Genomic DNA, 12,200 nt, shown 5'->3' with positions numbered 1-12,200 from the left:
GTCTAGCCTGGTTTGTCTGCCTTTTTGTGTCCTTCCTCCCCGAGTTCTTGAGTCCGTGGCGCCGGATGAGGCCTCGGGGCGAGCTGGCGGCGTGGCTCGGTTAATACCGACCGGCCGCCGTTCTGGTGCTTTCTTTAATGTCGCCTCATCTGCACACACAGCACATTTCTTGCAGACTCCTGCTGTTCGAGTTGTCCACTCTTTTGTGTGGCCTCCCTCGCTTGTTCACTGCCGGCGTCAGCAACGCTGAGAAGGGTGTAAGGTGGAACGAGCACACTTTCACTCCAGATGTTTGTGAGATACTTTTTTTTTTATTTGTTCGAAAACATTTTAATTATTGTACTTCTTTATGATATTTTGTAACAAAGGATTTCAAAATAATTCAACAAATCTATATGGCTATACATATATACATATATATATGTGTGTATATATGTGAAGTTGTATACAAGTTATTGTAAAAACTGACATTGTTTATCAATCAGTCAGCCTGTCACTTAGACGATCCATCTTTTTCTTTTTTTCACCCTAATTGTCAAATTGTACCCATCCAATTACCCCCACTCTTCTGAGCCGTCCCGGTCGCTGCTCCACCCCCCTCTGCTGATCCGGGGAGGGCTGCAGACTGCCACACGCCTCCTCCCGTACATGTGGAGTCGCCAGCCGCTTCTTTTCACCTGACAGTGAGGAGTTTCACCAGGGGGGCCGTAGCGCGTGGGAGGATCACGCTATTCCCCCCCCCCCGAACAGGCGCCCCGAGCGACCAGAGGAGGCGCTAGCGCAGTGACCAGGACACATACCCACACCCGGCTTCCCACCCGCAGACACGGCCGATTGTGTCTGTAGGGACGCCCGACCGAGCCGGAGGTAACACGGGGATTCGAACCGTCGATCCCCGTGTTGGCAGGCAACGGAATAGACCGCCACGCTACCCGGACGCCCCTAGTCGATCAATCAATCAATCTATCAATCAAATCAATCAAGCAGACATATAAATCAATAAATCAGCCAAGCGGAGACACGCCGGGGCTCAGAACTCGGCCTTGTAGGCCAGCAGGTACCCATCGTTGTACATGTAGATCCGCCGGTCGGTGGGGTTGTAACTCAAGCTGGCCACTCCTTTGGCCACCTTCTCCAGCCGCAGCGCCAGCGAGTTGTCCTCCCTGCCGGTGGCCGTGTCGAAGGCGTAGAACACCTCGTCGTAGTAGTCGTCCACGTAGCGCGTGGCGTACAGCACGCCGCACGCCATGAAGGCGTTGCTCACCGCCTTCTTGAACAGCTGCGTCTCCCACGTGTTCGTGACGTTGAGCGCCCCGCCCTCCCAGCTCAGGCGGCTCACCGCCAGGTTGCCGTGGTTACCCAGCGTGGCGTAGATGACCCACAGCCCCGTCTCATCCGCCTCCAGGTCCACGTCGCTGTAGGCGCGGCAGTCGTAGTAGCAGTAGGGGAACTTGTTGTTGTAGCCCACGCCGTTGCCCGGCAGCGGGACCCGCGTCACCGACTTGTCCGTCAGGTTGTAGCGGCAGATGTCGATGGACTGGCGGCAGTGGTAGAAAAACGCGTCGTCGTACAGGACGGCGCTGGGCCCCTCGTTGGCGTTTGAGTGGCTGTAAGACGAGGCGAAGCTAAAATCTCGGTTTCCGGCGGAGGCCATGAAGTCCTCGTAGGAAGAGTAGAGGCGGAGCGTGTTGCCCCACGCACCGCTTTGGGTCAGAGGCATGACCCAGTAGCTGTCTCCGTCCCCTGGGCTGTTCTGCTTGGCCTGTTTGCCCCAGGAGCCCGAGAGGTAGCTCTTGCCGTAGGGGCTGATCTTGGTCACTTCGGGTTTGCTGATCTTGCTCATCACGCCCTTGAAGCAGTGGCTGTGCGGACCTGATTGGGAGACGGAGAAGATGTGAAGGGTCAGGGGACTCGCAGTCTAGTCCGGCTGGCTCTCTCACTACACCGCTCCTTTTTTGGATTCGGCCCCCTTTTTCTCCCCCAGTTGTATTCGGCCAATTACCCCACTCTTCCCGAGCAGTGGCGCCCCCAGAAATGTTTCATAGGGTTAGGCCAAATGGGGCCCCCTGAAAATCTCGGGGTGGCCCACCAAAACCAAAAGCCATGACTGCCTTTCAGGAAGTCTATCATGCCGTTGCAGTATTCTGTACAGGCTAGCTGAAAACCGTCAAAGTGAAGGAATCGCACACTGAAAAACTTGGGCTTCTTATTTTTCACAGTTAATTTTACTGAACAGACCAATACGGTACAGTTACCATTTTGAGTTTCAATGCGTCATGTATCTGTGTATATTGTAACAGGTTAGACGATTCCTTGTTCTATTGTGTATGTCCGGAAATGAAAAAGGAAAATATCAGATAGAAGCCTATTCTGCATATGCAACTTGTGACTGGGGGGGGCGCCACTGCTTCCGAGCCGTCCCGGTCGCTGCTCCACCCCCCTCTGCTGATCCGGGGAGGGCTGCAGACTGCCACATGCCTCCTCCCATACATGTGGAGTCGCCAGCCGCTTCTTTTCACCTGACAGTGAGGAGTTTCACCAGGGGGACGTAGTGTGTGGGAGGATCACGCTATTCCCCCCAGTTCCCCCTCCTCCCTGAACAGGCGCCCCAACCAACCAGAGGAGGCGCTAGTGCAGCGACCAGGACACATACCCACATCCGGCTTCCTACCCACAGACACGGCCAATTGTGTCTGTAGGGACGCCCGACCAAGCCGGAGGGAACACGGGGATTCGATCCGGCGATCCCCGTGTTGGTAGGCAGCGGAATAGACCGCCACGCTACCCGGACGCCGCTGTACTCCTTTTCTCACACGCTTTCTCTACTGTCTGTTGTACACACACACACACACACACACACACACACACACACACACACACACACTTACCTCTAAAGTCTTTCGGGATTGACCTGCAGGACTCCACGCCGTTCTTCAGATAACGCAGTTTTATTTTGACTGACCGCATGTTGACACTTTGTGACATGTGCATCTTTTCGGCGTCTTTCTGCAGCTTAGCCACCTGACACACACACACACACACACACACACACACACACACACACACACACACACACACACACACACACACACACACACACAGAAAAAGTCACATCTAAGGCGCTGGAGGGATGGAGACCTGCATGAATAATCAGGTATTATAAGTGTTCAGGTCAGGTCAGAGGTCACGCTACCATTCCGAATAAAAACAAACCAACAAACAAACAAACATTTGAAGCAGGATCTCCTGCGTTCAATCTCCAACGTGTTGCTACAGTGCTTGGTGTTTGCTGAAAGCAGGCGTGCTGTGCTGTGCTGTGCTGTGCTGTGCGGCCGAGACATGGAGAAGCACAACAGAAATCCAAAAAAAAACAAACAATTTCTTTACAAAGCATCACGCACCCTCCTGTTTTCATCAAGGAAGCACTTTCGTTTAACACTGGTGGACACCGTCAGCGAGTGGCCCGTCTCGGGGGCAAACCGAGAGCCATTACCTCCTTCAAAAGCTTCCGTGTCTGGGTGCTCTGTCTCTCGTTGTGGACGGAGGTGATGTCCGCCTGCACCTGCTGCAGCTCCTGGCTCAGCCGGACCAGAGCCAGGCGCGAGTACAGGCCTTTGTCGTTCAGGTACTGGTAGGGAACCAGGCGGGCCGTCAGGTTTTGAAACAGAGCCTGCATCCGGGGGAGGTGCTCTCCGGTGTCCACGACCTTTAGACAGAGACACACAAAGCTTTCAGCAGCAAGTCCGCGACACTGTCTGCTCCTCAGAAAAGAGGCGGAAAGATTAAATGAACGTCAACGTCGTTGTAGCGCGTAATGCGCACCGGGACTCGAGCCTGTGTAATACTTTCACCCATTCGGCTACAAGTATTACAGCACCGCGTGTATGCCATTTTGCATTGCAGCTCAACTTTACACCTGCTTTTCTTCTTCTTCTTACCAACCAACCAACCAACCAACCAACCAACCAACCAACCAATCAATCAATCAATCAATCAATCAATCAATCAATCAACCAATCAGATCTTGGCTTGTTCCCTGTTTTTCAGGGGTCACCACGGCGGATTTTATAATTTCCATGTGAGGGTACAGCACCAAGTGGCGGTCGTTGGTAACCTGGGCCTCGATTGGTCCGGTATGGCCTTGCCAATCCGCATACTGATTAGGCCGGATGCCCTTCCTGACACGACCGCTAACCCTATGGACCCCCCGGGGGCTACAGGTAAAGCGCCGGATGCCGTCCCAGGATTCATGGACTTGCGCCTATGGTAGTGCGTAAGGGCACATGTGGGTATCGGTCATTTCATGTGACTGGACCGCAGGGGTGCCAAACTCCAGGCCTCGAGGGCCGCAGTGTCTGCAGGTATTTGTTGCAACCGTGCACTACACCACCAGATTAAACTAGTTCCTTTCCCCTCCTTGATCCGGGAGGTGAGCTAATTAGTGAGATCGGGTGGTGTAGTGCACGGTTGCAACAAATACCTGCAGACACTGCGGCCCTCGAGGCCTGGAGTTTGGCACCCCTGGGAGTGACAAGCAACTGTGGCAAGTAGCACAAGGCCATATAACCAGGACAGAAAGTCAGTAGAAGATAAACTTGTTTATGCCCAAAAGCAGGATAAGTGACATCCCATCATGTAAGGGGAACCATTATTATGCAGGAAACAGTAGCGGCAGTAGTAGCAGCATATCAAGACAACCATTAGACTGTCAAAGCGGGGGTGACTGAAGACATCCTAACGCCATCCCTGCATCGATAGAGAGGCTCCTGCTCCGCCAACAAGTCCTGATCAACAAAGACCCTGACTAGCAGCAGGACCTTGACTGATGCCAGTAGGCTGTTCACTAGACTTGTAAGTGGAATAAAGACAGGGAGGCTTCTGTCTGATTTCCAGTCACTCTGCAGACCCGACTCAGACTTTTGTCGATACATCAATGAAAGCCTTATTTTCAAGGATCCTCGTCTCACTGACTTTTTTTTTTTTTTTGTTGCAATTTCTCTGCATCACTGGCCACCTCACGCCCACGCCTGTCGCCTCTCCGCTTTACACCCGCGGATTTCACAAATGACTCCTTCCCGTTCTGGTTTGGGTGTGGGGTCGTCTGGTGGAGCGAAGACCTGCATACACATGGCTCCCTCAGGTGGGGGGTATAGAGTGCCTAATAAAACAACGATCCCCGTTTGGCTCAGTGCGGAAAAGTCAAATTACGTGTTGATGAGTAACGTGATCGCAACGGTTTTTAAAAAAAAATGGAAGCTGATGCTGATACCTGTCTCTCAATTCCCATCATCAAAACCCACAACAAAACATTATAAATGCAAAGAGAAGCTTCTGTCAGCGTATTTCATTCTATGCACCCTATGCATTGCCTGTTGACACTTACTATGTCCTACTGGACTTGAACCTAGTTTTTTGGCATCTACTTTTTTCCCCCCTCCCCAATTGTACTTGGCCAATTAACCTATTTTCCAAGCCATCCCGGTATATGTGGCGTCACCAGCCGCTTCTTTTCCCCTGACAGTGAGGAGTTTCGCCGGGGGGGGGGGGGTCGTAGTGCATGGAGGGATCACGCTACCCCCCCCCCCCCAGTTCCCCCTCTCGCCTGAACAGGCGCCCCGACCAACCAGAGGAGGCGCTACTGCAGCGACCAGGACACATACCCACCCGCAGACACGGCCAGTTGTGTCTGTAGGTAACACAGGGATTCGAACCGGCGATACCTGTGGTGGTAGGCAACGGAATAGACCCCCCCCCCCCCGTGATGTGAGTTCTTACCTGTGTTTGTAAGTTGCGCCAGCTGTCCTCACATTTCTCCACCTGCTGAAGCACAGCTTCGTACCGGAGCGCAGGAAACGACCACATGCTGGAGTTGACCGGACATGCGCACGACCCGTCCTTCAGTTGGCCGGGGATGCGCTGGGCCTGGCCGCCCGCCTGTCATCACAGACACACACACACACACACACACAGAGCATATTCACAGTTGTTTAAAAGAGAAGAAGAAGTTTCGTCCAACAGAAGTGAAGCTGCCTTTGGAGTGAACTCTCCGCCTGAGGTCACATAGTCGTCACACCTTAACCTGTCCATCAACTGCTGTTTTCACTGTGTTATCATCATTAAGTCACCATAGACACTGAAAACAACTCACGGCGGACGACAGCAGCAACACGAGCAGGAGCATGGTTAACGATGGAGGGAACACGTCCAACTGACCTGAAAAGAGGAAGAACTCTCTTAATACCCAAACCACCTCCCTCTCTTTTTCATCCTTCCTCTCTCCCTTGCTCTCTCACGCTCTCACTCTCTCTCTCTCTCTCCCTCTCGCTCTCTCCTCTCTCTGCCCCCCCCCCCCCCACACACACACACATTTGTGAATCAAAGACGTATCTATTCCACTCACTGGGTCACTTTTGGTGATAGTGTCCTACTATACTGACTCACAAAAAAGGCATTTTGGTGTAAAACTACTAAAAAAAACAGGATGTAAGTTTGTGCGGTAGTTGTGCTCAGACCAGGTATTGTTCATACGCCCCCCCCCCCCCACAGGCACTTTTGATTTCTCTTTATTTTGTAAAGGCGAAGTTCACTCCCCCCCCTGAAATTAGTGTGATGAAGTTGCGTTCTCACACAATACAGCGTATTTCATGATTGTCCTCCTGTACGGTGGCGTTGGGGATACAGTATGTGGGCGATGAGTATTAAGGTTTTTGATTAATTATTATTTGAGTCATGGAAAATCTTTGTTTGTTTCTCCACGGTTGATTTGCTCTTTATATTGTTATTGTTCAAAGTTGACTTTGTTCCCTGCATGATGAAATGATTTCATAACTCGGGGCGGGGGGGGGGCACATTAACCAACTGCAGAGAAATGGTCAAAGAGGGGTTGAGTGCCAGTAATGGGCAATTTATTTTCACACTTCCTGAAAACTGGTGGTCCAGTTCAAAATAGGACATTTCAGTAAAGCCCCTGGTGATAAATGCTGACAGACCCCAATCCAACCCTCATAGTACTGACTCGTAATACTCATACTTCCTCCTTCTTTACCCACAAGCGCATACTGTACAACATATGAAGAATACGGATGTATCCAAAACCCCATTCGATGCAGATACCTTGAGAAGAAAGAAAGCCACATTATTTTATCATTATATTGTTACAACGTATTGTGTTCTTACAATGAATGTGTCCTCTGCATGTAACCCATCTTATTGTATAGGAGTGGTGGGCAGCTGCAGCACCCGGGGACCAACTCCAGTTCTCCTTTCCATTGCCTTGCTCAGGGGCACAGGCAGGAGTATTAACCCTAACATGCGTGTCTTCTTGATGGCGGGAGGAAACCGGAGCACCCGCAGGGAACAGTGCTAACCACTGGGCCGGGAAAACGTGGAAAGACGAAGGGAAAGGAGACTGGCTGGGATGCATGTCTGCGAAACAGATTAGATAATAGAGTTAACGTAGCCACGGGAACGTATTCTGAACAAGGGGTGCTTAAAAAAAAAGGGGGGGGCACTTAACTGGGCAGAATTGGGCCTGGTAGGAAGAACGTTATGACAGCGCGTATAGATGTTGTTAGGTAAATGTGTCTGAACGGGCCGCCCGACCGAGCCGGCGGTAACACGGGGATTCGAACTGGCGATGCCCATATTGGTAGGCAACGGAATAGACCACCACGCCACCCGGACGCTCCGACCTGTGACATTAGCATGAATTGCGGGGGCACGGCTCCTGTCAATCTGCTCCCCATCATCAAACTCTGGGGATGGTGCGTTGGTTGTTTCGGGGGTGCTCGGAGTCTGCCTCTGCCAACTCGCTGAATCTTTAATTCGTTTGTGTTTGTTTTTGTTTTTTGTTTTTGTTGTTGTTTTTGTTGAGCCCCCCCCCCTCAAAAAAAAAAATCACAAATGCGTTTTTGCAGCATTTCGACAGGTGGTCAGCTAGCTACATCAGCGGTGATAGCTAGCATGACTAGCATGACAAATTGGTGCCGTCATTAATGCCTTACTGTTACAGTCATTGTCGCCAACGAATGTTAGTGAGTTTTCATTAATTTGATGTAATTTATTCACTTTTGGGGTAAATATTTTTTTTGGGTGCTGCAGCACCCCTACTTCCCGCAGTTATGAGTATTGATTGAGGGTCGTGGAAGTAAAACGGTGCCGGAGGCCCCCCATCCAAAATGGCATATTGAATTGCATGAACTGAATACAAAACATATAGCAATAACAACGCTTGAATTATTTTGCATTACACTTTGACACAATTCCAAATAAGTCCCATATCATTTATGATGCCTGATTGTTTTTGCACTGCATTTTGACACTTGTTTAAAAAAAAAGGCAGCATTGCTGCAGCAATAACAATGCTTGATCCCCCCCCCCCCCCCCGTGCTACATTCATAGTTGTTGCAACCTATATTTCGATTGAAAACAGAATTCCAGCATTAAAGATTCGAAACATAAATATTCACCTTCCAAAAATGCAGTTCAGGTTGCTCAAATTCGGGTCTTAAAATGCAGGTTGTCAGATCCGCGACTCACAGGAAGAGCAACAGATTGCCGATGGAGCTGATAGCACCGTGGACATGCTGCACGGACACCGTCTCAAGTTCCGGCGGGTTGGCGGGATTACGCGGGAGCTACAAGTGGAAGCCAAAGATGGAAAAGAAGATGAACCAAACGGTAAATTAACTTATGAACAGGACAGTAGGATATATTTTAAGTTACGGTTACTAATACTATACATGATATTGTAGTCATTCATTATGCTATGAAGAGCGAAGTTAAGTTAGTTTTTGGTGGCTAGCTAGCTAGTTTTCACTGTCACGTGGTTTATAACCAGTCTGGCTAACGGACCGCTCTCAATGAAATCAGTGTAGGCTTAACGTTAGCTAATGTTAAACACCTACTAGCTAGCTTAACTGGTTGTCATTAGCGATAGGGCAGTGGCGAGTCTGTTGCCACTGTTTGCTGAAATGAGACAGCGTAGACAGCTTTAGCCAAAGATGTTACCGCTGGGTTGTTTGATGTAAACGTGTATTGGCCTTACCCTGTGAAGTAATACTTGGGGTAGTACTGGTAGAGGATCAATGGCCACACCGGGTTATAGAACTCAGGTTTAATCGTGGCTCGGTAGGCAGACGTAATAACCATACATGGTAGTGGTGTAACCATAATAACAGTCCGGGTAGTACATAACACCTAGTGTGGTTCCAGTGGATGTACATAGCATTATATCACTACATCCCCCCCCTGTTTAGTTTTCAGTTTTTTCAGTGTCAAAATACTCTAGAACATTCGGTTATATAAACCAACATATCACACAGTTCCAATGTGGTACAATCATTGATCAGCATTGTACAGTCGTTACACAGAGGTTGCCTTCTCTTTTTTTCCTTCTGAATACAGAGTCATTTTCTGTTTATACAGTGAAATTGCCTCACCCAGGTCCGGGTCTGACCAGTTCATCGTCGGTAGATGCGACGCCATGACGTCTCCTGTTGCTAGCTAGCCAGTTAGCTTTGCGGCTAGCTCAGCTCCGGCGCACGCTTGCTTGAATGACGACAGAAATTATCCACGGACAATTTTATCAGTCTATCTTCATTCTTCAGGGAGAGTACTTTACCGCTGCCACCATGAAGTAATACTCGGGGTAGTATTGGTAGAGGATCAATGGCCACACCGGGTCATAGAACTCAGGTTTAATCGTGGCTCGGTAGGCTGACGTAATAACCATACACGATAGTGGTGTAACCATAATAACGGTCCGGGTAGTACATAACACCTAGTGTAGTTCCAGTGGATATACGTAGCATTGCATCACCACACCCTGCATCATACAAATTACTTCAGTAGTTTATTAACTCCTTTTAAGTTTGCTTAATTTGACGTGTTTAAGGTACTGGACGTTTTACTGACTATTGAGAAGGCGCCGCCAACGTCATGCCGTGTGGAAATGTTGCGTATGCGCCGCCATGTTGTGGGGATGCCGCTGCCTTGCCGTTAGCGCAGCGTTTCCCAACCCAGTCCTCAAGGAACCCCCTGTCCTGCAGGTTTTCATTGTAACCCTGCACAGGTAGCCCTGCTTGTACTTACTCAACCAATCATCTCGCAGCACTTAATTGTGCAAGGTGTGCAACATCTGACATAATTATTTGCTGATTGGTTGACTAACTACAAACAGGTGTAAACTACTAATAAGACACGTTAGCCCCTAGCTAACGGGTCTGACCCTTTAGCCGAGCGGTTAGTGATGTCGCCTTGTGGTGCAGTACACCCCGTATCGAATCCCGCACCGGGCAAGAAAATAACCGGTTATACTGGTGGCAGCGGCGGGATCCGGAAGTGTGCAGATCCTCAGAAGTCTCTTCGGAGCGCGGGAATAACAAAGCCCTTCCGGGGAGGGTGACAACTTTAAACTACTAAAAAGACCCGTTAGCTAGGGTCTGACCCTTTAGCCGAGCGGTTAGTGATGTCGCCTTGTGGTGCAGTACACCCCGTATCGAATCCCGCACCGGGCAAGAAAATAACCAGTTACACAGGTACCTATTCAGGGTTGCAAAGAAAATCTGCAGGATAGGGGTTCCTTGAGGACTGGGTTGGGAAACACTGCGTTAGTGAGTAGGAGGCTGTTTTCTACCGTGGTTGTGATGCAGGGCTGCTGCATCAAGAGGTGTCATAGTAAGTCACGCCATCATCCAGGGAGAAGGCTGTATAGCGGAATAGGTGTTTTTGTCCGTTACCCAGTCTTGGGCTGCCAAGTCTTATGAATGGAACAGACCAGAGCAACAGCCTCACGATAAATTAGGCATCATGAATGCTATGTGATTTATTTCGAATTGTGTCAACTTGCAATGCGAAATAATGCAAGCATTGTTATTGCTATATTGTAACGTGCACGGATAAGAAGACACGCTGGCCGCTGGCTCGCGAGCCTATCCCTTTAGTCGAGCGGTTAGCGATGCCTCCTGCGGTGCGGGCGATGCGGGTTCGATTCCCGGCCGCGGCAGTTCCTGCGGTTGCCTTGTCCCCCCCCCCCCCCGAATTCGCTACAATATCTTTCTATTCAGCGCATGCAATTCAACACACCATTTTGCTTTGAGGACCTCTGGCACCGTTTTACTTCCACGGCAGGGTCCACGCCCACCAAGCTCTTCTTCGCTTTCCCTAACGATGCTTTGAATGTGAGATTCGGGTATCCTTAAGAAGACCCCCCCCCCCTTCACGGGTTATTGGCGGTTGTAGTGTATTTTAAAAGTTCAAATTCAAATGCATTTTTGCTTCGTTCCCACTCCCCTCCAAAAAAAAGCCCCCCAAAAATGCTGCAGTACAGTAAATTATGCACATGTTTTTTGGGCGTACGTTTCCGTGCAAAAGTGGAGTTATTGCACAGTTAGCAGTTTCTGTTCCTGAGACTTGTTCCCAAAACATCCGACCGCATATACTGCGCCACAAATGCTTCTTCCTCGTGTGTTGCGGTAACCTGCCTCCTTCCTCATTCGGCGTTTCCTTCTCGTGCCATCTTCAGGACTAGATTCGCAGCACCACCCCTCTTGCCGCACCGTGGAGCGCGCCAGGCGATGACGTAATTGTTTTGTTCGCGCGCTTATATGCTCCAGAAAGAGTTGGAAAAACCTGTATTTTATTGGAGAGATTCCATTTCAGAGGCCTGTATTGTTGGTTTTCACATGCTAATCTACAACTCAAACACTTAGTGGTTACCGTAAAGGAATTAAAGGAAGGGAAAGTGCTCAACAAATAAGGAGCAAAATAATCCAGTGAGTCGCGGCATGAAACAGGCGTGTACTGTCTCAAAGAATTTACTTGACTCACTCACTGGATTATATATATATATATATATATATATATATATATATATATATATATATATATATGAATTATATATTGATCTTTGATATCTATATACGATGAATGATTTATATTCATGCAGTGAATGCATAACATTTTTATATTGAAAAATATATAGTATTTAATTGATATTGGATTAAAAAAGCAGCAAATTGAAGTTCAGTGTGATATATCTATATATATATATATGATATATATATAATATGTGTATATATGATATATATATATACATACATACATACATACATACATACATATACATACACATACACAAATAACTGTTTTCATTCCAGTATCAATTTTAAATACTGTGTGTGTGTATATATGCACTTTTA

The 12,200-nt window shown here is 48.9% G+C and overlaps 1 protein-coding gene across 1 annotated transcript; it reads right to left on the bottom strand.

Moving 5' to 3' along the window:
* Window positions 1-299: 299 nt before the first annotated feature.
* si:ch211-194m7.8 (olfactomedin) lies at window positions 300-8,513 on the bottom strand. The gene is made up of 6 exons (XM_056282178.1): window positions 8,469-8,513; window positions 6,149-6,213; window positions 5,776-5,934; window positions 3,494-3,706; window positions 2,889-3,021; window positions 300-1,872 (listed from the first exon to the last, which is right to left on the bottom strand). Exons 2-6 carry the CDS (start codon window positions 6,179-6,181, stop codon window positions 1,031-1,033), a joined length of 1,380 nt encoding a protein of 459 aa, XP_056138153.1. The 5' UTR covers window positions 6,182-6,213; window positions 8,469-8,513; the 3' UTR covers window positions 300-1,030.
* Window positions 8,514-12,200: the final 3,687 nt, after the last annotated feature.

This window comes from Lampris incognitus, chromosome 6 (assembly GCF_029633865.1).
Source record: "Lampris incognitus isolate fLamInc1 chromosome 6, fLamInc1.hap2, whole genome shotgun sequence".
NCBI classification, from domain to species: Eukaryota; Metazoa; Chordata; class Actinopteri; order Lampriformes; family Lampridae; genus Lampris; species Lampris incognitus.
Note: the sequence above shows the minus strand (reverse complement) of the source record. Positions and strands in the feature narration are given on the sequence as shown.

Bases quoted from the DNA above. Each gene is read 5' to 3' on its own strand.
- si:ch211-194m7.8 (XM_056282178.1), bottom strand. From the start codon at position 6,181: ATGCTCCTGCTCGTGTTGCTGCTGTCGTCCGCC. The intron at 3,022-3,493 runs GTAATGGCTCTC...TGTGTGTGTCAG, and splicing joins CACGGAAGCTTTTGAAGGAG to GTGGCTAAGCTGCAGAAAGA. The intron at 1,873-2,888 runs GTAAGTGTGTGT...TCTCCCAATCAG, and splicing joins AATCCCGAAAGACTTTAGAG to GTCCGCACAGCCACTGCTTC.